This window comes from Panthera uncia (assembly GCF_023721935.1).
Source record: "Panthera uncia isolate 11264 chromosome B3 unlocalized genomic scaffold, Puncia_PCG_1.0 HiC_scaffold_1, whole genome shotgun sequence".
Lineage (NCBI taxonomy): Eukaryota > Metazoa > Chordata > Mammalia > Carnivora > Felidae > Panthera > Panthera uncia.
In genome coordinates this window covers 122,959,061-122,985,267 of record NW_026057582.1, presented here as the reverse complement: position 1 = coordinate 122,985,267, position 26,207 = coordinate 122,959,061, and the positions used below count along the sequence as shown (strand labels likewise).

General features: G+C 53.5%; 1 protein-coding gene across 1 annotated transcript in view; it reads right to left on the bottom strand.

Annotated features, from left to right (window-relative positions):
* The window catches only part of APBA2 (amyloid beta precursor protein binding family A member 2), a 226,016-nt gene that overhangs the window by 4,759 nt on the left and 195,050 nt on the right, over nt 1–26,207 (bottom strand). The window contains exons 6-11 of the mRNA XM_049613976.1: nt 21,073–21,218; nt 16,932–17,018; nt 14,052–14,237; nt 9,708–9,887; nt 8,440–8,652; nt 6,519–6,638 (exon numbers count right to left, since the gene is read on the bottom strand). Of these exons, the coding sequence (XP_049469933.1) occupies nt 6,519–6,638; nt 8,440–8,652; nt 9,708–9,887; nt 14,052–14,237; nt 16,932–17,018; nt 21,073–21,218 (932 nt within the window). The remainder of the gene's footprint in view (nt 1–6,518; nt 6,639–8,439; nt 8,653–9,707; nt 9,888–14,051; nt 14,238–16,931; nt 17,019–21,072; nt 21,219–26,207) is intronic.

Below are 26,207 nucleotides of genomic sequence, written 5' to 3'. Positions count from 1 at the left end.
CTGGAAGGCTGCACCCCACCACCCGTGCTGGAGAGTGAGCCAGGCAGCAGAGGCCTAGGCTGCCAGGACCCCGTCCCCAGAGTGCCCAGGGGCCACCCACGTCATCTAAAGGCCTCATGGAATTCACGGTGGCCCTTTATCCTCACGGTCTGCTTTCCTCAATCAGGAAACACTACCAAAACAGTTCTCATCTCATTGAGGATTTTGTGACTTTTTTGGGCATCTTTAGACTTGAAAAGGCAGGGAAGCCCAACCCAGAGTCAGGAAGGGTCATTCTGGTCAGTACCCTAAGAGGTCAAGGGCCAGTCTGCCAGCAGGAGGCATAACCACAGGTGGTGAAAGATGCAGGGGGACAGCCAAGCCCTTCTTCCTGACTCACTGTTCTTTTCATTCCATAGCAAGGCTCTACATGACCCAAGACTCTCCTCCATGCCTTGTGGTGCACACCCCCTGCCCTCATCCTAAGGACCCCTGCCTGTGTCAGGCCAACTCCTCATCCAATCCCCTGCCAGTCCTGCTCATTCAGCTGGGGCCTCTGATTTCCAAATTGCTGGGGGGAATGACCGTCCCCTTAAACAGGACAGCTCTCCCCCACTTGCCTGCCTCCCCTTCTCTCCCTTAGGACCTGGCATGGCAACTTTTTAAGGCCACCATAGGCTTACAAGGCCACTGACCACAGGCTGGCCCTGGCACCACATACAGGATTCCCATCTGTCATTTGTTTTGTGGATCCTGTCTTGTCACTAATGCCACAGGCCTTTCTAAACCAACTTAAAAAGTGGGTCCCTCCCAACCTTCAGGGTCCCTGTCTTTCTGGTAGAGGACATATATACAGACTGATGTCATAGTCCCAGGCCACCACTGCCCAGGCAACTGGACTCCTGCCCAGAGCTGGTCACAGTACTGGAACCTGAGCACTCGGTACAGTCCAGGCTCAACCAGGGGGTAGGCAGAGGGAGAGAAGCAGGGTGAGCCGTGGCTACCCATTTTCCAGAAACGGGGAGCTCCCTGCCTGCCTGACTGCCCAAATTCTCCATACAAGAATTAAGGAGTAACTCCTATTCTTTTCCTCCCCCCTCCCAAATGATTTAAGGGCATTTTGTCCCCACTGTAACTGTTTCTCTGAAGATCCTGAAGAAGGTGCTTCGGGGTGACCTGGTTCACTTCCCAGCCTTACCAAGAAGAACCCAGTTTGCTCCCGGCCACAGCAGGGAAGGAGACACACCAGAGAAGGTGCAATCTTCAATCCCTGGTGGCAGCTTCCTCCATAGTCACGGAGGTTCAGGACAGAAGGTGAAAAGGGAGGAGAAAACAGCTCTGCACCCTCAGAGGGAGTTGCCGGGAGGATGGATCCCAACCCTGGCAGGTGACCCCGGCTGGAATCTGGGGGTCAGGCAGATGGAGAGGACAGAAGGGGAGCAGGAAGTGTTGAGGAGAAGGCCGTGTGCACACACAAGCACACACATGCACACACACACACTGGTCCCAGCCTTCCCAAACGAGGTGCCCACAGGAACCAGGGTGTGAGCATTCCAACTTCACGGGGTGCACTTCCGTGGGGGAGAAGGCTGGTGTCTCCCAGTGGGAGACATCTTGATTTCTTGAATGGTGGTGTGGAAAGAGAGAGGAAGGATCCGTTTAGAAACAGTGCTAAGTGGGTCATCCGTGGCCTGTCTGCAAACTAATGCACTGTACTCTGGGTGTAATGAAGCTGAAAATGGAAAAAGCACTTGTGCAAGACTAACTCAGATGTCAGCAAACTTTTCCAGAGGATTCAGGGGAACTTGGCTGTGTGGCACACCACTGTCAGCGGGCACAATGGTCCCTGCAGTCCTAGTCAGAGGAGAGACTGGCTGGCCCACCACTGAAGCCCTAATCAAGGCTTCAGGAGCACTTACATTGCTTACTAATGCCCTGGGCCCTAGATACAAACTTACTGGCCCCTGCACTGCTCGTAAATGCTGTTAAATCCATGCACACGCTCCCCCTGACACCCTTCCACTGCATACAAGTGTCTGAAGGTGGGCAGTGGGAGTGTGGGTCTGCTCTTCCCAACAGCTGGCCTCAGGCCCAATGCCTGCTCTGCTCCAGCTGGGAGTGTGGAGGGCAAGTTACTTCACCTCCCTGTCCCTTAGTGCTCTGTGAAATGGTGACAGAAAATGCCATTCCCTAACTGGACCAGCCTTGCAGACACCAGCTCCACAGGGATGCCCTATGGTTGTGGCTCCATTTCCTGGTTCCTAGAACTGACAGACAGATGGACTGACACCCCAGACAGATGGATCAGGGGGCCTCCGAGTACTGGCAACAATGAAACTAGATAGACTGGAAAAATGGAAGTCCTGCACACCCATGTTTAGAGCAGCATGAGTCACTACAGTCAAAAGGTGGAGGCAACCCAAACCCATCAATGTCCATTGATGGATGAGTTGAAGACCACATGGGGTCTATTCCTACAATGGAGTATCATTCAGTCCTAAAAAGGAATGAAATTCTGACACATGCTACGAGGTGGATGAACCCTGAGGACATTATGCTGGGGGTCAAATAGGCCAGTTGCAAAAGGGCAAGTGCTGTCTGATCCCACTTATTTCCATAAAGCACTTGGAGTAGTCAAGTTCACAGAGGCAGAAGATAAAATGGTGGCTGCCAGAAGCCGGGGGCGGGGGGGTGCAGGAATGAGAAGTCAGTGTTTGGTGGGTGCAGAGTTCCACTTTTGCATGATGAAGAGTTCTTGAGATTGGCTGCCCAACTGTGTGAATGTACTGAGCACTTGAAAATGGGTAAGATTATAATCGAGGGGCTCCTGGGGGGCTCAGTTGTTTAAGCGTCCAACTCTTCATTTCAGCTCACGTCATGATCCTATGGTTCACGGGATCGAACCCCTCTAGGCTCTGTGCTAACAGGGCAGAGTGTGCTTGGGATTCTCTCCCTCCTTCTCTCTTTCTCTCTCAAAATAAATAAACAGTGTTTTAAAAGATGATAATCAATTTTATCACAATTAAAACAAAAAACGGATGTCCTAGGAGACAGCTGGGGCTAAAGAAAAGGGGGTGAGAGAGGCCGATTCTACAACATAATGTAGCTTCTTAGCCACATGGGGCCTCTCGTTCTGGAGGAAAGACAGGGTCACTAAGCTCCAGGAGGAGGCCAGAGCCCAGGCTAGCACGTCCCCCAAACACACGTGTGCACACACGTACAAGCACACACATATGCACATACACATATGTGCACATGCACACTGACAGCTGTGCAGAGGACCCCTCCCTCTCACCTCTCATGGGACAGCACCAAGATTTACTGAGACGCCCCAGTGCTGGGACATCCTTCAGCTAACTGCTTACCCTGCACATTAACCACTGCCACCTGGTGCAGGAAGTACTTCTGTAGTGATCAAGGCAGGAAACCACAATGGGTCTACGCAGGAGCTGACTGATGCCAGTCCCAAGCCAGGCATCCTGCCACCATCCACCCAGCTGTGGTCAGGTGCTGTGGAGGCTGAGGGGACTCCCTGGTCACAGCTGGCCTGCTTGGAGGACACCGGCTGCCTTGTGGCTGCCCCAGGCCAGCTGGAGCCAGGTCTCCTGGTGGGGCTTGGTGAGGGGAGAAGGGCACATCTGAGAGCCTCACTGGCCCTGGGGACAGGAGGCTGGTGGTCATGAGAGAGGCGCCACCCAGGGGAGAGCTCCAGTACTGCAAGGCAGCAGGACACTACATGGAGGGAAAAGTTACCAGGCCAGGCCCCTGTGGGGAGGCTGGGTGAAGCGACTCCAACCTGAGCATGCTGTGAGGGGTAAAGGATAGCTCTCCTGTCCTCAGAGGAGGCCGTTGGTCAGGAATAGCCAGCACCCTCAGGCCTCCAGAATGTTCTCCCAAACACTCTCCTCCCACAAGGCCCCTGCTGAGCGATAGAGCCTGTGGCACTCATCAGCCCCCACAGATGACTGACGTGGCTGAGCCGTGGCTGTGGTGGCAGCTGCCTGGTAGATGGGCCTCACACCTCCCAAACCTTCCAAGAAGCCCCCCTGCTCTCCTCACTGCCCTCAGCCTCCCAGCCACTTATGTGGAGGTGGCATGGCCAACCCCACCTGCAGAGACCCCCCTTCATCCCTCCTCAGTCACCTGCCTTCTTCCCAGCTACTCCTCTCCCCTGTCTCTGAGAAGGAAGGCTCATGCTTCACCTCAAACCCCCATATCTGTCCTCACCACTACTTCCCCAAGGACGTGTCCCTTTACTTTCCTGCTTGCCTTAATTCACCACTGACCAAACGCAAACAAGAGGCCCTCCCCTTCCAACCCCCTATCCCCAGCCTCCTCCACCATGGTCCCAGATGGCCTCACCAGCTGTGTGACCAGAGCAAGTTACTAAACCTCTCTGTGAGGCAGCCACCTCCTCACCAATACCCATGCTCCTCCTCGGGCTGTTGTGATTTTTTAAATGTTTATTTATTTATTTTTGAGAGACAGAGAGAGAGAGAGCACAAGGAGGAGAGGGGCAGAGAGAGAAGGAGACACAGAATCCGAAGAAGGCTCCAGACTCCGAGCTGTCAGCACAGAGCCTGATGCGGGGCTCGAACCCATGAACTGTGAGATCACAACCTGAGCTGAAGTCGGAGGCTCAACCGACTGAGCCACCCAGGCGCCCCAGGCTGTTGTGATTAAACAAGCTGAAGAAAGGAAAAGTGTTTGTGGGGAGGAGGGGCATCGGGCTTGTTCTGGGCTCATAGTCCCCAAGAACAGGCAGCTCCCTCAGCCACCAGACAGGAACCCAGAAGGGAGGCTCCTCCAGAGAATGGTACTCAGGTAGGCCCTAGAAGGCCACTCTCAGCCCCTCCCTGAGCACGGAGCCCATGCCATCCATGTAATGTTCACAGCAGCCACAGGCAGAGACCCCAGTCAATTTTTTGCAGAGGCCCTGGGGTAGCCATTTGTGCCCAGGGCACCTATGTATGCAGGGTGTTGGCAGGGCAGGGCCAGGCCAGACCACCAACTGGCCTGCTCCTGGGGCAGATACACTGTCCTGGACAGAAGTCTCAAAGGGGATGCAGACATGGGCACCTATGCCTGGGTGCAAGTGCCTGGGTGCCTGGCTGGGCACCTATGCCTGGGTGCAAGTGCCAAGGGGCCTTTCTCTGCAGAAAAAATGTCTCAGTGTACTTTATAGGTTTTCTTAATTACTTTCACAACGACATTTCGAGGAAAGCCCAGAGAAGTTAAGTGACTCACCCGGGGCCACACAGCTAGGAAGGTGCAGCCAACATTGGCCGGATGGCCCCACACCCTTCCCTTCTTTGTCATAGGCACTGTTGGCCACCTTCCCAGCCTGCCCTGCGTTTTGTGGTGTGAATGACTGAGTTCTGTCTGGCCGGGGAGGGTGGTCAGAAATGGCAAGGGCCACAGCCATGTCCCTGTCTTCCTGCAGGTGCCAAGCAGACACACAGCAGCTAGTGGGGGCCACTGAAACCCAGGTGAGGGCAAGCCTGGGCCCCTGAGTGGCTCTGTCGAACGAAGACCCCTCCCACCGTGGACTATGGTCTGAATGAGAAATTGGCTCTTAGTGTGTCAAGATCTGGGCACTCTTTGTTATAGTGGCAAGTGTGTGCTAACATGGAAGGGACAGAAACGGGCCTTAAGCCCAACCCCTGTAACTCTCCCCAGCCCCGTGCACCTCTCCACATTTCTGCACCAGACAGCAACAGGGAAAACTGTGACTCATTTACAGTTGCCTTTCTAGAATGTTCTCCCATGGTGTTTCCTCTGTGGCCACGGGTGGGCACACACATCCTCCCCACCACCTGACACTGCTACCACCTACTGCACAATCTCTTCCTCAGGTCTTTAATACCAGGGCTGCCTTAAGCAATCTGGAAATGACTGGCCTCCCCTCTTCTATCCTCCATCTGCAGCCATGTCTTTGCCCACCAGGACCTTTGCAGGAAGAATATCCAAGGAAATTCACCACCAGAGCTTTGGCCCAAGGAACACGCAATGTTTGGGCAGACCAACACTCACTCAAGCCCAGAATCACCTCCTCCTGGAAACCCTCCTGCTTCCTCAGTGCCTGACATGGTGCAGACACCTCAAAAATGGCTCTGCGTGGGTGAATGAATGAGCAAATGATTGAATATCTGTTTGTTGAACACAGGGAGTCAGATGTTGCCATTGGCTGTATGTGTCCAGACTGCACTGGGGAAAAAACTCCTGCCTCTCCTCCAAAGCAGGCGTTTGCCGAGAACAGCCATGACAGGGACAAGGATGCTTCACGTAGGGCCTGAGGACCCATTCCTAGGCCACACGTCAGCCCTCCCTCCCGGCTCAGGCCTGCCCTGGGAGCTGCTGAAAACTCCTGCCCTGTGTGGCCTGGCTGCTGGCCACTGTGCCCACCAGCCGGGGCCTGTCCCATCAGATGGGAGCGGTCCCAGGGACAGAGTGGGTAGAGAGCGGCCACCCCCCAGCCCCCTGAATCTGGGCCCACATGTGCACAATGAAGGTGGCCAAGGTGGAGAGGGCAGACTCACGATCCCGTTCTGCACGCTGAAGCCCAGCTGGTACTTGAGGTCAGGCCGCTTGATGAGGACCGTGGTGACTGGCGGACAGCTGACGATGTTGAGTTTCACCTGCGTCTGGTTCTTTAGACCCTGCAGAGCGGGGAAGGGGTCATGAGGGAGCCTTAGATGCCACCTACCAGCACACTCTCACAGGCCTAGACCGAGGAGGAGTCGGCTGGCAGGGGGGTGGCCCCTGGATCCGGTGGGTCAGTCACCTCTCGGCCTCTACGTCCCTCTGTGCTACCTGTACACAGGGCCACTGGCTTTCCCACGTGGCAACGGGTGCCGTGGCCCACCGTGTTCTGCTGTGCCCTCTGACCCATGTGAAGACAAGCTGCTCCTGGAGCCAGAGGCAAGGCCCTGAGAACCACTGTACACAACCGAAGAGACAGCACCAGGGTCACCCTCCGAGGATCGTGGGAGGGGCCCTCCCCACACTGCATGCAGAGGAGCACTTTCTATCTGGAAGGATCATGGGGAAGCCTTCCTCCAGACAAAACTGCTGATGGGTCAGGAAGTGACAAGCTCAGTGAAAATTTGGGGCGCCTGGGTGGCTCAGTCGGTTGAGCGTCCGACTTTGGCTCAGGTCACGATCTCACGGTGTGTGGGTTCGAGCCCCGCGTCGGGCTCTGTGCTGACTGCTCAGAGCCTGGAGCCTGTTTCGGATTCTGTGTCTCCCTCTCTCTCTGACCCTCCCCCGTTCATGCTCTGTCTCTCTCTGTCTCAAAAATAAATAAACGTTTAAAAAAAAAAAAAAAGAAAAAAGAAAATCTGTAAGCCGGGGGATCTAGCATCCACACAGAGACCGGGCCAGCTGCAGCCAAGGGTGACCTCAGGCTCCAGAGAGGATGCACCCCAGGCCCCTATTGTGAGGTTAAATGCGGGGGTGAAGTGAGGATTGCGGGGGGGAAGGGCTCAATGTGGCTGCAGTTTCAGCTTGTTCCTCTGGCTGGTCGTGAGCCTTGGATGCTGCTCAGAGCTGCCTGGATATAGTGGGCACCCTGCTCCCTGCACAGCCCCATCAGAGCCTGGGTGACCAGGTAACCCCAGGAACTGCAGCCCTCGGAGAGAAGCTCCAGGCAGACAAAACCTCTGCTACTGCAGACTGAGGCCTTTCCTGTGTCTACCATCTGTCTTCCTAGGTGGTCACTCATCAGGCAGACGCTCTGCTGGGCTGGCTTTGAGAGCCGGCTCCTGGGATGCTCTGGCCTTGAGAATGCCCTTTATCTCCCAGGTTGACAAGGGAGGGCAGAGGGGTGTCCTCCAGCACCAAGACCATAGCAGATGAGGAGGGAACAAGCCACAGGGGCTGGGGGCAGACCACAAACAGAAGGCCACAGGATGGCCCCCAAGCGGGCAGAACCGTCTGGAGACCCTGGACAGAGCAAAGGCAATGCTGTGCCAGGCCTCCTGGTCTCTCTGCTCTTTCTGTCCTGGGGCTCTTGGAGACCTGGTTTAGGTGTGAAGACCCCCCCAGTCCGTGCAGGGGCCAGCAGCTCAGCATCTTCCAAAAGCCCAAGCTCACGGGTCAGACGGTAGGAGCAGCCTCCCGGCTCTCACACCCATGCAGGGTGACCATCCCTCTCAGTATGCCCCCGAAACGGGACTCTTGGAGTTAACCTGAGAAAGTCCCATGCAAACCAGGTCACCTTGCATCTGTGGGTCCTTGGCCCTTGCCGGGGGTCCGTGTCCCTCAGAACTGGCATAAGTGAAACCAAACATCCCCTTTTCACCCCCAAGGGCAGCCCAGGTCCTTCTCTGATTTCAGTGATATGGTGTAGTCTTGGGGTCAACATCATGGGGTGGGTCTGTCTGCACCTGTCTCCTCATGTGTCGAGGGGGGATTACCATGCAGTGAGAATAAAACAAGGCAGGGGCCCTGTGTGCGCACCTTGATGATGCCCTGGCAGGTGGCAAGGGGCAGCCCCACCAGACTGGTGCCGTTGATGGACATGATCTGGTCCCCGATGCTCAGCTTCCCTGAGCGGGCGGCTGGGCCGCCATTCATCATGTTCGCCAGGATCACTGTAGGCAGGATGGAGCCCCAGCCTGACTCCACCACCACCACGCCCAGGATCTCCCCCTTGTGCTTCTCCAGCTGCAGCTGCAAGGAAATCAGCAGTGAGAGGTGCCTGTGATGGGGGCCGGGGACCTGCCCGCCTACCCTCCAGCCTCACCCAGCTCTGGCTCCCAAGCCCTCTTGGGGTGCCCCCAACAATCCTGGAAACCAGGAGCAGACTCCCTCCCGCCCATGCCCAGCATGGACTCCCCCAGGCCCAAGCATGGCTCCAGTGTCCTGCCTCCCATTCTCCTCACCTCCCACATACCCATGGAGGAGGCAAGAAGAATGTTCTCAGACTCCAGGCCTCATATCTGCCCCTGGCTCTTGCTCTTGTGTAGAAAAGTCCTACATCCCATCCATCCCAAGGGTCACTTTCTCAGAAAGCTGCCTGTCATACATTCCGCAAGAAGCCAGGATCATTCATTCATTCAATCATTCAATAAGCAGTCTGATTATTCATTCATTCACTCATTCAACAAGCAGCCAGGGTCATTTATTCATTCAACAAAAAATAAGGGTCATTCATCCACTCATTTGCAAGCAGTCAGGGTATGGGTCATCCCCAGAGTATTTGCTCTTGTGTCTTAGGATAACTTTCTAAGGCCCCCCCCCCCCCCCCCCCCCCCCGCCCCTGCCCCCCAACAGCACACACAGGAACCTGCTGAGGCCTCCACTGCTGGCAGCTTTGAAACTCCCCTGGGCAGAGCACCCAAGTTCCCTGTTTTAAAGATGCTTCTCATATGCTTTTCAGAAATACCTCCTGGGTGCTGAGCTCCAGTAGATGATAATAGCAGCATTAAAAGGCACATTTTCAAGGTCATTAAGACTGATTGTAATCAGCTCCTTTGTTACAACAACACCTCATTTCACACACAAGCGCTCAGGCTCAGCTCGAAGGCAGGAGCAAGCATTCTGGGCAACACTTCATTCTGCAGTGAGGACAGGGATTTGAGAAGCCCTTCTAGGGCTCCAGTCCTCTGGCAGTGAGCTGGTGTAGGGCAGTGCTGGTTGGCCCCAGCTCTTCAGGGACCCAGCATGGGTGGCAGAGGCCAGTGCAGCGTGGTGCCCAGGGCCCGCCGAGGGTGCGTGCGACTCACCTCCTTGCGGTTCTCTGAGTTCGAGAAGTGGATGAGATCATCGTTGTACATCTCCTGGGTGTTGATGATGTCGCTGTACTCTTTCTGGCTCAGGTCTTCTGGGTTGATGCCGTTAGCCCGCAGGAACTCCTGGTAGGCCACGCTAAAGGCCTGGCCGATGGACTGTGCAATCAGCTGGGCCTGTGGGCAGGGAGAAGCCCACTGGAGACACCAGCACAGGCTCCATGCTGCCTGGAGCAGAGTGGCCGCGGCAGAGCTGGGAGCAGAGTGCACACAGAAGCCTACAAAGGACCCCTGTCCGGGCTTAAAGGAACAAGTGGGGGCTGGCGCCCGAGCGGCCCCGTGGGTAAGGCATCCGACTCTCAGTTTCAGCTCAAGTCATAATCTTGCTCTTCTGGAGTTAAAGCCCCGCATTGAGCTCTGTGTTGACAGTGTGGAGCCTGCTTGGGACTCTCTCTCTCAGCCCCTCCCTTGTTTTTTCTCTCTCTCAGAATAAATAAATAAACAACAAAAACAAAAAGAGGGGTGCCTCGTGGCTCAGTTGGTTTGGCTCAGGTCATGATCTCATGGTTCGAGGATTTAAGCCCTGCGCTGGGCTCTGTGCTGACAGGTCAGAGCCTGGAGCCTGCTTCAGATTCTGTCTCTCGTCCTCTCTCTCTGCCCTTCCCCGACTTGCACTCTGTCTCTCTCGCAAAACTAAACATTAAAAATAATTTTTTTAAATTGTAGGCTCTCTTCTGGTGATAGCTGTCTTCCCACTAACGCCTCCTGGTCGGCTGACTATCTGCCGTCAGGGACCAATCCTGACTGCTCCCACCTGAGCTGTTTAAGTCCCAGACCATCCAGAACAAAGCACAATTTCAAAAAGTCTGAGAAAATTATGAATTGTTTGCTAAATATCACATTTTTGTTGCTTACATTGGTGACTGTCCTATATTTTCTTTCCACCCCTCTTATTTCCAAAATAGACTAGAGGTGTGTTCTTCAGGGAGTGTCACAGAGACTGTCAGTTGTCTCCCCAACATTTATGTCTCCTCAACAACTGAACCCAATGGCAACTGGGGAGGCAGGTGTGTGTTCAGCTGTTCTGGTGGGGGGTGTGGCTGTTCCAGGCTGAGGTAGATAAGAAGCACCAGACCTAGGGACACCAGCACAGACCCCACAGAGAAAATCACTTCTTTCCACTTCAGGGAACCACTTGTGTGGACATTACTGAATCTCTGACATTGCAGAGCCCTGGGCATTGAAAAGTCATTGTCAGGCATTGCCTGTCACCAGCCAGTGTGCAGATGGGGGACAGGTGGGTGGCAAGAGCTAAACCCCGAGCTCCCAGAAGGATGCCAAGCACGCTAACAGCTGTGTGGCCCTGGAGAGCAACAGGGCTCCCAGAAGCTTGGCCCACCACAGGGCCTCCTCCCCCAGCCCTGGAGTGAAGGGACCCCAGTGCTGGTCTACCCCCTGCCACCACCTGCCTCCCCAACAGCCATCAAGGGGGCCTTCTGCATGGGTGCCCTCAGCAAACCTCAGGACTGGGAAACAAAGGATTTGACCTAAATGCCTAAATCCCTTCCTCCTTCTACACACTGCATGATTTAAGTGCCACAGATGACTATGTCTCTGTAACGAAGTAGGCTGGGCTAGGTAATAATGGCAGAGTGTGGAAGGCTTTCCTGAAATAGGTGCAGATTCTAGATTGAACTGCCCTCCCACACTGGGTCCTCAACAGTTTACAGGAAGGACAAGCTGATGTTCACTGGAGTAAGCCCTGCCCACTCCCAAGATCAGTATTTTGGTATTTTGGCAGTGCTGTTTGGGTGGACCAGCCAGAGATGCTGTGTCCTGGGGACCACTAAGTGACACCCCAGCCTGGACATGCGTGGATCGGAGGGTGGGGAGCCTGGGAGAGGCACATCAGAGAACAGCAGAGCAGCAGCCAAGGCCAGAGGGTGGAAGGTGAGGGTAGGGGGGACAGGGAGCCTGGGAACTGTCCTGCCCCCCCCTGGGGTCTCAGGACTTGCTGTTGGTTGCCCCGAGGCCTCCAGGTCTGTCCCCAGCTGACTGAGGTCCTGACAGGGTGGGGGTCTGAGAGCAACACTCCCTTCACAGCTGCACTTATAGTCTGGCAGGGCTGCCCAGTGCCCTGGGATCCACCTAGGGTTCTGCCTGGGTGCCCCAGCCCAACCCATAGGAGCTCCTAGGGACAGTGGGTTCCCTGGGGTGCCATCCAGGAGCCCTTGGCATCTCCCCGCCAGCTGCTGGTGGCAGTCTCTTATTTCCCCATCCACCCTGTGTCCTGGTGTCTCTCCCAGCTGGACTGGGGGACATGCTTGGAGCCCCTCAGACAAGGGGCTCACCTTCCCCCCAGCTCACAGCCTGGGCCTGTGGGTGCTCAATGCTGTGAGGCCAGGAGTCCCACCCAGGAAGGTAGGGAGTGCAGGGGGCCTCAGCCAGGGGCTGGCATTGGCAGGGTGGTGCCCAGAGGTGACCGACCTCCTGCAGGAGGTAAGGAAGGGAAAAGGGAGCTGCCATACCCCCAGCACTCCTTTGTGTGGCTCATCTACACTGGCCTCAGCCCAGGAGCAACTGTTTCTAGAGGGAAACTGAGGCTCAGAAAGAGCCCTGGTATCCTTACTGCCACTCCTGTTTTCTGCAGGTGTCCCACACCACTGTCACCAGACCCTCAGAGATCCCTTACTCATCCCCAGCAGCCCCCCTGGACGGAGCCACCATCCATGTCATATGCTCTGGGCAGCTGCTCAGCGTCCCTGGACACACCCCAGGGGGTGGGTCCTTCCCCTCCCTCCTTCAAGGACCACTTGGGAATCCTATTCATGCCCACCTTTATTGGCCCTCAGCCTTCTCTCCTTGCACTGAAAACACTGGGCCACAGCAGCACCCCCCTACAGCAGTATCCCTCCTCTACCCCTTGGCCCACAGCCATCCACAGGGGCGGGTACCTCCCCTTTGTGCCCCTTGCTCCTCATGACTTCTGTGCCAGCAGACCATTCACCCTCTGCTGCTGGCCTACTCCTTATCTTACCCTGTCTTTCACTCATAGCCCTTCCCAAGGGCCCATCTTCACCAACCCCCCCCCAAGTCTCTATGACATCCTCAAGCCCTGAGTCACACAGAAGTGCCCAATTAGGTGTCCACAGATATCTGTATTGTGGCAAAAAGAATACGTGTGTGCACCAGTGGGTGTGTTTAAATTTCTTCTCCAATCAGTATGCCATCACTGCAAAGCACTTCTACCTGTCTTCAACTTCTTAATAAAGATGGCTGCCTCCATCCCTACGGTCTCCAAATGTAAAAACTGGGGGGGGGGGGGGGGGCGTTCCCCTCTGCTTCAGGTTTCTGACCTGCAAGTCCATATGTGAACAAGAATGATCCTTGCCAAGTGTCCACGGAGAAAGAGATTGATTTTTAAAAATTCTACTTTGGGGGTGCCTGGGTGGTTCCGTTGGTTAAGCGTCTGACTTTGGCTCAGATTATGATCTCGCAGTTCACAAGTTCAAGCCCTGCATTGGGCTCTGTGCTGACAGCTCAGATCCTGGAACCTACTTCAGATTCTGTGTGTGTGTCCTTCTCTGCCCCTCCCCCACTCAAGCGCCCCCCCCCACCCCCGCCTCTCTCTCTCTCTCTCTCTGTCTCTCTCTGTCTCTCATAAATAAACATTTAAAAAAAAGTTTTAAAAAAATAAAAGTTCTACTTTGGCAACAGCCACAACAAGATCTTCCCACCAGGGGGCAGCAGAGAGACCCGGGCCCATTCTCTCCTGTTCTCACCTCCTGGCCCTGGGCTCCCTTCTCCCATCCCTATTATCCAATTCCAGGCTCAGAAAGATGCTCTCATCCCATTGAAGGAAAGAGTCAAAGGGTTCATGGTCTCCTAGCAAGTCTGCAGTATTTAAGCTTCAGAATTATTTTTCAACTTATCGTGATGTGAAGTGATCACAAATGAAAGCAGAGCTACTCCCCAGACGCAGATGCTGCCTTTCTTGTGTGCAAGCCCCACATGTGAAAATGTGCATCTTGACAACAGAAAAAAGTCAAGGAGTATTCTCTTTTAGGAGGATAAGGTTTTGTTAAAGGATATCTTCAGATAGCTAGCCACCAATCCCCCCGCCCCCAGCCTATTTAACTATGGTTCAATTTATAAACAGCCCTGAAGTGAAGAAGAACTGTGTTCACCATCTCTGCAAACTCTGAGTGTTAGAAAATACATCAATGACAGTGCATGGGATTTCTACCTGAGACTTGGCTTCCAAAAAGCCTGGGATAACGGAGCCCTGGTGAAGTCTGGGCTGTTGGGAGAGGGGTGTGGCACGCCTGTGCGGTTACTTACGTCCTCGGACTCGAACACGTGGCAAATCATCTTGTACTGCTTCTTCCCCTCCTGGGCCCCGGGGGTGGTCTCAATGCAGTCCTGAGAGGCCGACCGGGGCATGCGGCGCCTGGCCATCAGCACCACGATGTTCCCAATGTCTGCGATATAGGAGATGGTGCGCAAGGCATGGTCCATCATGGTTTCCTGTCAGGAGAGAGAGGAAGGGGTCCACGTTAGGAAACGTCAGGGAGAACAAGCCATTAAAAAACACTCAAATGAAACACCTGGGTGGCTCAGTTGGTTAAGTGTCCAACTTTGGCTCAGGTCATGATCTCGCAGTTTGTGAGTTTGAGCCCCACGTCAGGCTCTGTGCTGACAACTTGGAGCCTGAAGCCTGCTTCGGATACTGTCCCTCTCTCTGCCCCTCCCTGACTCGTGCTCTGTCTCTCTCTCTCACTCTCAAAAATGAATAAATGTTAATAATAACAATAAATAAAAATAAAAATAAAAAACACTCAGGTTCAGAACTTCTCAAACTTGACACTGATGATGTTTGGGGTGGGTCATTCATTGTGAAGGGCTGTCCCATACACTGTAGGATGTTCAGCAGCATCCCTGGCCTCTACCCACTAGATGCCAGTAGCATCTCCCCCTTCCTAAGCTGTGACAACCAAAGATATTTCCAGCCTTTGCCAAGTATCCCCTGGTTGAGAATACACTGCTCCAGTGAACACAGAATTTCAGGGGAGCGATTCACAGTCAAGGTGAATCTGCCTTCACCTTCAGCCTAGAGCACTCTTCCACTGCTTCTTGGAGGCACGATGTTGGGGTGGAGCTCATGGTCCCCGCTGGAGGGAGAGCAGGGAGGCTGCCGGCAGTGAAGCCTGTCCCCACCTAATCACAGGTAGTCTGTGGCTCTGGAGAAGGGTTCCTTCCCTGGAAGACATGTGTTTCTCCCTAGCAGATAAGGAAGACTCCAAGGCCAACATTTTCCACAGATAAGTTCTTCCCAGGGAGCCCAAGCCCCGGTCAGGGGACACTGAGGCAGCTCCCCTGACTGATGGATGGGTCTCAGTAGCCATTCACTTCCCTGGGCTCCTGGCAGGTCCATTACTCTTGATGGCTTTTGTTGTCTGACAGGACTCTCCACTGAGCGTCTTGCTCGTGACCCCTGCCTAACAGGCTGCGCAAGAAGGCTCGGAAAAACTAATCAGTTGTTCTTTTATGCATTTATGCTTTTTGCACAAAAGAAAACTGGGTACTTCGGCAGCCTCTGAAGCCCCTTTTCTTCCTCACGAATCCATTTTACAGCAGGTGTTGCCCCACGTCTGTCTTCTGGGAGCTGAGCTGTTTTCTGGCCAAGGCTACGTTTAAAACCACAAGGGCCACTTTTCAGAAAGGGGGACTGGAGAGGGGCCAGTGGTGGTGGCTCCTCAGCATTTCCTGATTTCTGCCCGCATGTCCAGGGTAGAGCCATTGTCCTCCCAGACGGAGGGACACCTAGGAACTCACAGCCTTCTAAAACACATGTATTGTCTAGCTCTGCTCATTGCAAGGGCCCAGGAGCAACGACGCGCCCACAATGCTGAGCACAGCCAGCACGCAGGTCTTTGTTGCTGTATGTCATCCCCACACTAAAAAGAACTGTGTGTGGCTCCCTGAAGAAATGGCTGATTCCAGGTCTGGGGCAGGGCAAGTGTAAGGGGAGCTCAGAATACCTCACTGTCTCAGAAAAAGCAACGACAAGAGCAAAGACTAGAGGGAAGATGTTAAAAACACACAGGACCCAGTTTAAAGGTCTCTGGCCGGCTGAATTTGGGATCACTGGAGCACCAAAAAGAACAAGGAAGTTAACAGAGGTAACACAAGTTAAAAAATAAACATCAGTCCACAGTGAAGACAGAGAGAGAAAGAAACAAAAGGTCTTCTGCACAGATAGAGAGAGGTCTGATAATACAAGTGGAGAGCGTGACATGATTAGAAAATCACCATTTTGCACTTCCAATGTTCGAACCAACTCAAGCAAGATGATCACTGGATGCTAAAACCTTTAGGCGAAAAAGGGTGTGAGGGAACGGGGTACCCACACATCCAGTGACACCACACAGATTACTCGCTGATGACAAAGAAGCAAAGGGGTCATTACCCCGGCATCTGGCCGTCCTCAAAAAGGCTCAGTAATGGAGATCTGGCCCCAGAGTGAATGGGGCCTCCCTCTCAGCAAACCTCAAGCACACAGCATCGCCTGAGGCCTTCCCGACCCCTCCCTCCATCTACCCCTTGCCCTTGGCCTCCTTCCCGCTTTCTCCTTCTCAGCTCATAGGTGTTTATATCCTGCATGGCTCACTTCCTCCTCATGGATCTGTCTTTTCCACCAACAGCAGTGTAAAGCACAGGAAAAATGAGAAGACTCTGGCCACAACACATGGTTTACAGGTAGAAAATCTTAAGACAGCGCCCCCCCCCCCAACCGACTCTGGCCCCCTGATGGAGGACCACCCATTCAGAGGGCAGAGGGCTGCCACAGGATTTCCACCCTCCAGCTCCATTCCCCGGACCCGGCATACGGAGGTTTCAGGAAGGCCATTCTAGAATCCTAACGGTGAGCACACACAGCTTCCGAATCCCGCTTTCCTTCCCCTTCATTTCGTCTATTTAATTCAGCTGCAGCCAGCACACCTACATCCCCGGCGTCTTTATCTTCCCGGCCTGATGCTCCTCGGTCCCCTGCAGCTTACTCTAGAATCCACAACCCATTCAAGACCCAAGGTCCAGAGGAGCAATGGTCCTTGGGGACAGCCATTCAGCTCATCCCAGAGGGAAAGTTCTCCTGTGATTAGAGGTGGGACGTTAGGGGTTTAATGACAGGATTTTAAACAACGGTCTTTAAAACCTTACCTGTGTGTCCGCATTTAACACCTTGATCCTCTGGGTGGAGATGAAGAGATCCACTTCGGTCAGAGTCTGGGCATCCCCCTCCGAATTCTAAGAAAGGACAGTGGATACTGTTACAAATTAAAAAAAAAAAAAAAGAAAGAAAGAAAAAAGAAACAACTAACTTGAACAAAAGCCTGACAATTTTACTAATGACCCTGAGCGCCCCTAGAGGGAAATGCTGCCCCAGCTTGGAGCAGCCATGGGAAATCTAAATTGCACACCGCCTTCCAGCGCAATCTGTAGCAAAGTGAGTTCTAAAGGCAGTTTGCACAGGGCGTGAAGGAGGAGGGAGGAGACAGCTTCCGGAAGCCTGAGCATGGAGGGGGGCTGGACGCCTGGGGTCTTATGTCCCAGCATCCAAAGCGCAGCCCTTCCACTCCCGAAAAAGTAGGCCTGTCTGCCGACCCTTATCAAGCCCAGTGAAGGTACAGGGTCTCTGTACTCAGGCTACATGCGTTTCCTGGATTTGGGATTCCAAATATCCCCAGGAAATGGGGAAGAAATTTTCAAAGAAGTTGGATTAGATTGTCAGCATCTTCTTCTGATTTAAATAATCCTAGTCATGTCAACCGCCCCAGCAGGCTTAATGCTGGTCTTCCAAAAACCCTAAGGGAACTAAGACTCCAGCCGGACTCAGTGCTGCCCTCCCAGCAACATCAGAGAAACCAGAAGAATCTGTCACACAAATGCCCCTGCTTTGTCAGCTCCTGGAATACCTTCATCATATGGTCAATTCTTATGTGTACATGGAATGTTCTAGAAGCTGAGTGCACTATTTATTTAGGGTCTGCCCTCAACCAAGATAGCTTGTCATTAGGTTTTACATCCATGGGAATCCTAACTGCTGCTGCACAGTGGCAATGAAATACAAATTCTTCCGGTGTACCCACTGAGGTAAGTAATTCTTTGTGATCACTAAGAGCCCACAGTGGCATATCTTCCACTTCAAACGAGCAGAAAGTGTGATTTAATTCCTCACTAAAAAATCTGAAATCAGAAATCCCCCTGCTGACAATTCCTCAAGAATTCAGAGTCACAGAGGGGCCTGTATAATATTGATAAATTCGTATTTTAGCTCTGTTTTCAAGGGAAGCAGTCTTTGGGGCTTTCAGCCCACCACGAGATGACACTGCTTTTAACTGATTTTAAGGAGAACACAGTTCTGGGGCGCCTGGGTGGCTCAGTCGGTTGGGCGTCCGACTTCAGCTCAGGTCATGATCTCACAGTCTGTGGGTTCGAGCCCCACGTCAGGCTCTGTGCTGACAGCTCGGGGCCTGGGGCCTGCTTCGGATTCTGTGTCTCCCTCTCTCTCTCTGCCCCTCCCCTGCTCATGCTTGGTGTCTCTCTGTCTCAAAAATAAATAAAAACATTAAAAAAATAATTAAAAAAAAAACACAGTTCAAAATAATCCAGGTGAAAATACTTTGCAGGAATGTAGAAGAACTACTTTTTCTCTGATTTGAAAAACCAGGTTATATCCTACATCCACATGCTTCTAAAACATTATAGTGTGGGGTTGTTCCTCAAAATCTTTTTGCTAAAAAACAAACAAACAAACAAACAAAAAAAAAACAGGTTGGGCCAGAAGCAAAAAAAAAAAAAAAAAGTTTGCAGGAAGTTTGAGCGCTATGATGTACTTGATCAGAGAACAGGGACACACACATAGAGCTGAATGAGCTCAGACGGGGTGGGGGGTGAATGGATTAAGCCAAAACCTGATCACTAATGGTGAACAGCAAAGCTCGCCCCATTGTACTCTCTGCTGGAAGAAAGGGGGAGCGCACCGTGCATCCAACAGAGGGCCAGGAATCAGGTGGGCATGTCTGTGGATGGGGGCACCATGACCCCACAGGCAGCAGCACGTCAGCTGTGTGGGGATGCTGCTTACTCCTGGTCCTGGGCTCCTATCAGCACTTGCCTGGCTAGATGTGAGCACACCAGAAAAGGAGCCCTAAGCCACGATCCTGAACATCCCCTTGCCCGAAGGGAAGAACAACTCTCCATGGATATAATCAGGTGAGCCAGCCGCAGAGGCTCTTCTGAGCTGGGTCTGCCTGCTCCCATCCATTCGGGCTCTCTGGACTACAGATCTGAGGACCAGGCACAACAGAGCCCTGTTCCAGCTGCCTGGTATTTGGGCACAGGGGTGTAGGGGTGCACCGGGCAACTGCAGGCAAGGGACACCTCCTCCTTGGTGGGGCGGGGGAGCACACCCCAATTACAGGTCTGCAAAGCCAACCCATCTGCACTGCCTGGAGGCTCCCAGCAGAAAGCCGGCTTGGGCAGAGGGAGATGGCTGAGTTCCTTCCTCTCCTACAGATCAGGGAATCCAAGGAAACACCGCAGGACAAAGAGCAAATGTCACGGGGAGAGAAGTCTCACCACAGGAGGAAGGGAGCCACCAGACAGGCTCCTCTGGCCACACAGACAGAAAACAGGTGTTCTAGATGAGGGTGGAGGACTAAATCTCTTGCTGTCAAAGCACCAAGCCTGCACCTGCACCAAGTGAGCGTCTTCCAACGCCAAGCATTTGAGATTTCCTGTATCGGGAGGACCCAGCATTTACTAAATGACCAGTTTTACAAACAAATGACCAGGGGGTCACCTCAATTTTTTTTTAAAGTTTGCTCATGCTCCAGAAACTCTTACCAGTGGAGAACGCAACTCATGGACAAGCTGACCTTCTCATCATCCTGATTTAGTAAATTAAACTTAATGAGTCTTTAAATATCAGAACAATTTAATTAATTCTGTACAGGAGGCCGAAGCACTCAATGCGTCACATGGTCATGTGAAATGCTACATGTGAAAGCCGTTGATGGGAAACAGTAACGTCACAGCATTAACCATGTTCTGGCATGAGAGACTGAACAAAAACGTAACAAGGGCAATGATGAGGTTCTTCTATAAGTGGGTGGTTAAAAAAAAAGTGTCCGTGGTTTTGTTCAAAAATCTACTTATCTACCAAGGGAAGAGGAGGAAAAAGCTGTTTGCCACATGATTTGTGTTCCTACAAATAGGACCGCCCCCCAAACTGCATAGGACAAAGCCCAGAAACACCAGCAAACCCCTTGGTCCTACACACCGCTTTTTTCTTGATTTTAGCAGCCTTTTGCATCCTCTGAGCAGCATGTAAGAGAAAAGAAAAACAGACAAAGGAAGAAAGAAAGGAAGAGAAGGAAGGGCAGCAAAGTTATTTTAGACTTATGGTTAACACCCTGGGACTCAGACCTTGTGCTCAGAGGAAAGGGGCAGGGGCAGGATGGGTGCATAGCCATCACTTCGGGGAGCACACACACTGACCAAGAGAAGCCCACACACGTCCCCCAAGCGCTGGAAATTACCAACAGCCACCCAGATCTACGAGGGTAAGACTAAGGACAGAGAGATGCAGAACTGGCAGAAAAGCGTCAGGCTCTAGGCAGGGGAGCAGGACTGGGGTCTGGGCAGGAGGGCCCGGGGCTCTGTGCATCTCCTCCCCTGACCACCATGGGCTCACACCACAGACCCCTTTGCCTCTATAAAAGAGGGGGGGGAGGGGTCTGACACGATTTCTCACCCCATAGAGGCCACCAGCATCCACAGACCCTGAACTGCCCAGAGGGGCACCTCCTCAAGCCACCACGCCCTTCTCTCCTGACCCCCTTAGTTTTGCTGACTTGGCCTCATCTTTCTCCTGCCCGTCTGCACCCACTGTTCAAAACCAGGCGATTCAATGGGTACCCAGAGCAGCAAATATGTCAGAAATTTCTATTTAAACGAAAAGTGTGATTCCTTTGTTTCCCCTTCTGCAAGCACTTTGGTGCCAAAGATATACAGACCATCAAAATGGGATTTGAGCCTCCACACAAATGTGTTTTATGAATGGAATGTGGTGGAACCTTTAAAAATTGTGTCTCCAGTGGCCCGGTGGTGGCTCCTCATTAAGGAGCCAGCAGCCTCTGTCCCTAGCCCAGCATTCTTCTAGACAGGCCAAAGTCTCCCTTGGCCTCTCCAGGTGCCTCAGGCATTCCCGCTCTCCCTGCTGAGGGTGGTTGCATCCCCCTTCCCAACTCCAGTGCCTCCCCACAGTGAACCAGGGCTCTGCTGAGCCCACCAGTACCTTGACCCGGCTGACGGCCTCCTGTGCCTGCATCATTCTGATGTTTTTGGAAGGGTTACGTTCTGAGAGCAGCTGGGTGGACCCCAGGTAGTTGGCAGCAAAGATGATCCCATCAATGAGGTCTTCTGGTTCGCAGGGCCCTGGAACTGAAGAGGGCACAGTTAGCATCTTCCCAGAGGACAAAGGAACAAGGCAGCAGGGACAGGGGACAAAGGAGAAGGGCTGAACCATTGCCCATCTGCAGCCAGCAGAGGGAGGCCAGTCTGCTTCCCTCCTCACTACACAGTGCATGGTATAAGTAGTTTCACAAAATCAACACCCCGGTCAGAAAACTCTACATGCATGATACAGGAGGACAATTCCAGGTCACTCAAGGCACCTCAGCCTCCATGGTGACAGCCCCTTGCTACAATCCCAGAGATGCCCTGTCCCCAAGTGGGCAGCATTTCCATGCCTGCCCCAGAGCCCTCTGGAACTCAGGATAGTGAGAAGACACTGCCTGCTACCCTACAGTTCTTCTGGGGCTTTCTCCTCCACTTCTGCACTGTAGGATTCTGGCCCTGTCACATGCCTGGGTGGGCACCCCCATCCCATACACCTCAGGTCCAGGCTGGGTGACATGGTGCTTGCTCCACCTGCTGCCTCTAGGCCAGCGCTGTCAACAGAATGTCCTGCCATGATATCGAATGTTCTATCTTCGTGTGGTTCAGCACAGGAACTGCTAGCCATGTATGGCTTTGGGGCACTTGAACTGTGGCTACTGCAAGAGGACCTGAATATTTTTTTAAGTTTATTTACTTAGAGACAGAGAGTGTGAGCAGGGGAGAAGCAGAGACAGAGAGGAAGAGAGAGAGAATCCCAAGCATACTTCACACTGTTAGCACAGAGCCTGATGCGGGGCTCGAACCCACAAACTGTGAGATCATGACCTGAGTCAAAACCAAGAGTTGAACGCTTAACCAACTGAGCCACTCAGGAGCCCCAGAGGAACTGAATTTTTTAATTTTATACAACCTAACTAATTTACATAGAAATAGCCACATATGGCTAGTGGCTCCTGTCCTGGACAGGCAGCTGGAGGTAAGATCAGCAAACCTTTTCTAAGGGGATAGATGCAAAATATCTTGGGCTTTGCGGTCTGTCTGTCCTAGTCACCTCTGCACCTGTAGGACAAAAGCAGGCACAGGCAATATGTCTAATGAGCAAGCACAGTCCTGAGTCCGTAGTCTGTAACCATCACTCAGCTTGCCTCTGAGACCCACCCACCTTCCTTTCCAGGTCACACAGGCTTCTTCCCTCTCCCTGCCTGCCTCTGGCCAGATCCCTCCTTGTGAGGGCCCTTGGCTCTGGTTCTCAGGCTCCCCCTCGCTCCAGTGTCCCCAGGGCTGGCTATCCTGTGGCTCCCCAGGCCCCAGGGCCAGCAGTCCCCTCTGCCAGCTGTTTCATGTTCTCACCTCTGACCCACTCTGCTTCTCAAAGTATCCACTCGCCTAGCCCAGATGCCACCGTTCACCAGTCCCATAACATCTGCCCACTGCCCTTGAACCTCTGCCCCCGCCCCAAGGACTCAACAGAACTCCAAACACCCATTTTCTGGGAGGCCTGAAGCTGGAAAGAGAGCCACCCAACAAGGCAAGTTGGTTCCATTACAAATTCATGGACCAAAATGCCCTCAAAACTTGTTGGCAACCCTGAGAGGTTCCTCTGAGAAGTGCCTCCTCTCCCACTGTGCAAGCACCATTTCATAGCTTCCCCCATGTTCTGGAACTTCCAGTTGCCCCTCCCCCTTCACTGTACCTGACAGAGTGTCACCTGTGCTCCCTGACGGACAGGCAATCTAAGCAGTCTTCCTTCCCAGGGTTCTGTGAGGCAGTGGGTCCCCACTGGGGGCTGAGGATCACCTGTGACCGCATCCCTCTCAGAGTCAAGTCCTATGAGTTGGGTCTTCTCAGGGCTTTTAAACACCCTCCAGTGTCCCCTGGCGGGTTCCAAAGCCTCCTTCACCCATCCCCGCCTCCAGTGGGCCCCCTCCCTCCTCCCTCTCGAAGGCAAATATCTGGAAAGAACTGCCTCAGCACATCCCAACCTAGCCGCTGTGTCCCTGCTCCAATGTCCCCCACACTAAAGCTGCACACGACCTCAGTGCCCTCACATTCAGTGGGCCTTCTGGTCATCGTGTCACCTGCCTCCTTCTTGAGACATGTCTTCCTCACTTGCCTGTCACTCAGTGTCCTCCTCCGTCTCTGGCTGTTCTTTCTTGGCTCTCTGCAGGTACCCCTTCCTCCACGAGGCCACAGAATGCTGACATCCTGGGGACTTAGTGCCTCGGGCTTCCATGACCACTTGCTTGCTGATGAGGGGTACTGTAGTTCTCCAAACCCCAACCCCATGTACTCAGCAGCCTGCTTGCTGGCTCTCCTGGGATGGCCCCATCTCAACATGTCCAAAGCAAAGTCCCAATATCCCACCACCATCCGGGCACTGAGCCTGGTTCTTCCTCTTGGACACCACCACCCTCCCAGCTGCATGGCCTTCACATCCATATCCAACCCATTCCCTGAGTGCTGTCCACTTTGCCACCACACCTATCCTGAGTCTTTCTCCAGTTACCCATTTGTGTCCCTTCATTTCCTATGTTGAAGCCCTAAGCCCCAATGTGATGCTATTAGAAATATGACGTCTGGGAGGTGATTAGGTCAGGAGAGTAGAGCCCTCATGAATGGGGTCCGTGCCCTTATAAGAGGGACCCCAGAGAACACCTTGCCCTCTTTGTGCCACAGGAGGACACAGAAAAATACCATCTGCAGCCTGGAAGGGGGCTCCCACCAGAACTCGACCACGCGGGCACCCTGACCTTGGAGTTCCATCCTCCACAACTGTGAGAAATCAATGTCTGTTGTTTATAAACTGCCACAGCCTCTGTTTTGTTACAGTGGCAGGACTAAGACATGAATCTTCCACACAGACCATGCTGCCACCAGAGGTCCTTCTAGATGGGAGATCTGATTTTTATCCTCCCCTGCTATAAACTTCACGGGGCCTCTGATTGCTCTCAGGATACAGACAGAAGTCCCTGAGCCCCCAAAACACAGTGTTCCCATTCAGAGGTACGTGCCCGTGAGGGGACAAGGAGAGTTTCACTGGCCTCATCCCGACGTCAGCAGACCCCAGAGTCTGGGGCCCCGGCTCCAGCCCACACGCCCACCAGGCCGCTCAGGTGCCAGGAGCCCAGTGTGTGGCCTGTAGTGAGCAGGCTTTCACCCTGAGAAGTGATTGTGCAACTTCCCTGAAACCAGGCCCACCGTGGGTTCAAGGCAAGTTTTCTAAATGATTCTGAAACTTTAGTTCTCTTTAATCCACAGGAGAAAAGGGCACACAAAGCTGAGATGCCCCAGGAGGGGGAGTGTACATCACGCTTTCACTGGAACAAACCTCAGCTCTGTGGACATGAAATTAAAGCTCCAAAGCGGGTCATAGCATGTGTGCATTAGTCTACATTGTCTGCCTGAAGATCCATATCCAGGGGCACACACATCAGACTCACACACATGTGGGGAAACCACAGATACAGAACCGCTGTCATCTCTTCCACAGCAGTGCCACGGCTCCTGCACCAAAGCCAATTTCATAAGGTGCTTTATTTTTTTTAATGTTTATTTATTTTGAAAGAGAGACAGACAGAGACAGAGAGAGACAGAGCATGAGCGGGGCAGGGGCAGAGAGAGAAGGAGACACAGAATCCGAAGCACGCTCCAGGCTCTGAGCTGTCAGCACAGAGACCAACGCAGGACTTGAACCCACAAATGAGCCCAATGCAGAGCTCAAACCCATGAACTGTGAGATCATGACCTGAGCTGAAGTCAGATGCTTAACCGACTGAGCCACCCAGGTGCCCCTTATAAAGTGCTTTAGAACAAGGTGAAGTGTTCTGAAGTTTGAAAGAAACCTATTAGTAATACCAGGCCCTGGCAGGTTCCAACTTAGGAATGCCCCAGGTCATGCCCCATGGAACGGTGGGGGCCCTCCCATCCTGACCCCACTGTCCTGGGGACCCCGCCCCTTCTCCCCACTGACCTTGACAGCCTCCGCAGCGCCCCCAGATGATGTACCCCTTCCTCTTGGGTGCTCAGTGGTTTACTCCAGGGATCTTTGATAACACTTGTGGAAGCCTCTAGCAAACCCTCAGGGAACCAATCCCAAGGCTCCAGCCCTCAGCCCCCCAGCACTATCTGCAGAAGCCACTGATGCCTCAGGACCTCCCTGGCTCTCCCCATAGATGACACTCTGGAAACTTCCACAGGCTGCTGGCAACACCTCTCAGCAAGCCTGAAGCCCCTCACCCGGCCCCAGCTCTGTCGTCCATGTCTGGAGGAAAGAAGCATCGCCTGCTACAGAACCAAGAGAAGGGGTCCCTTCAGGAGACTTGGGCTGGGGGCTGGGTAGGGGGAGACATGACAAAGGGGGTCCCCTTTCCTCCAATGTCCACACTGTGGGTCTGGGCCCTTTGGGATGGCCTCCCCACCACATCCATGTCTCTGGAAAAGTTCTTCCCACACAGGTGACATTGCTGGGTCTGGAGGAGGCTGCCTGTGACAGCGAAGGTGGGTAGCCAAAGTGTTCAGGGGGTCAGTGAGGACAGAATGGGAATGGGTGCGGGGGGTGTGGGGGGGGGGGGGGGGCATGAGGGCCTGGTGGTAGGAGGGACTGGGGTGGAGGTTGGGAGCTGAGGGAAGGTGGGTGGGAGGGTCTGGGGGTTACCCTAGCTTCTGGTAGGTCTATAAGCTCCCTCTTTTAGTGCTTAAAAGACACCGAAGAAAAGCATACCGACCCCTGATGCATGTATAGATCAAACGTTTTTCATGCCACTGTTACCACCACCTTCCCCAAAGGTCAGTGCCAGTGGCGGTCCTCTGTTGTGGGATGGTGACTTCTCCTCCAGCCCAGCTGACCCACATTCCTCCCAGGCCACCCATTCTGGCCTTCAGTCCAGTCAGCACTGACTCTGGTAGGAGAGAACCAGCCCATCACAGGTACCTGGGTGGTAGGACCTCTGAGGGCTCCTCCCAGACTCTCCTCACCGAAAGTCCAGCACAGATCAACAAGCCCTCACCCCCCCCACACACACAACACACAGG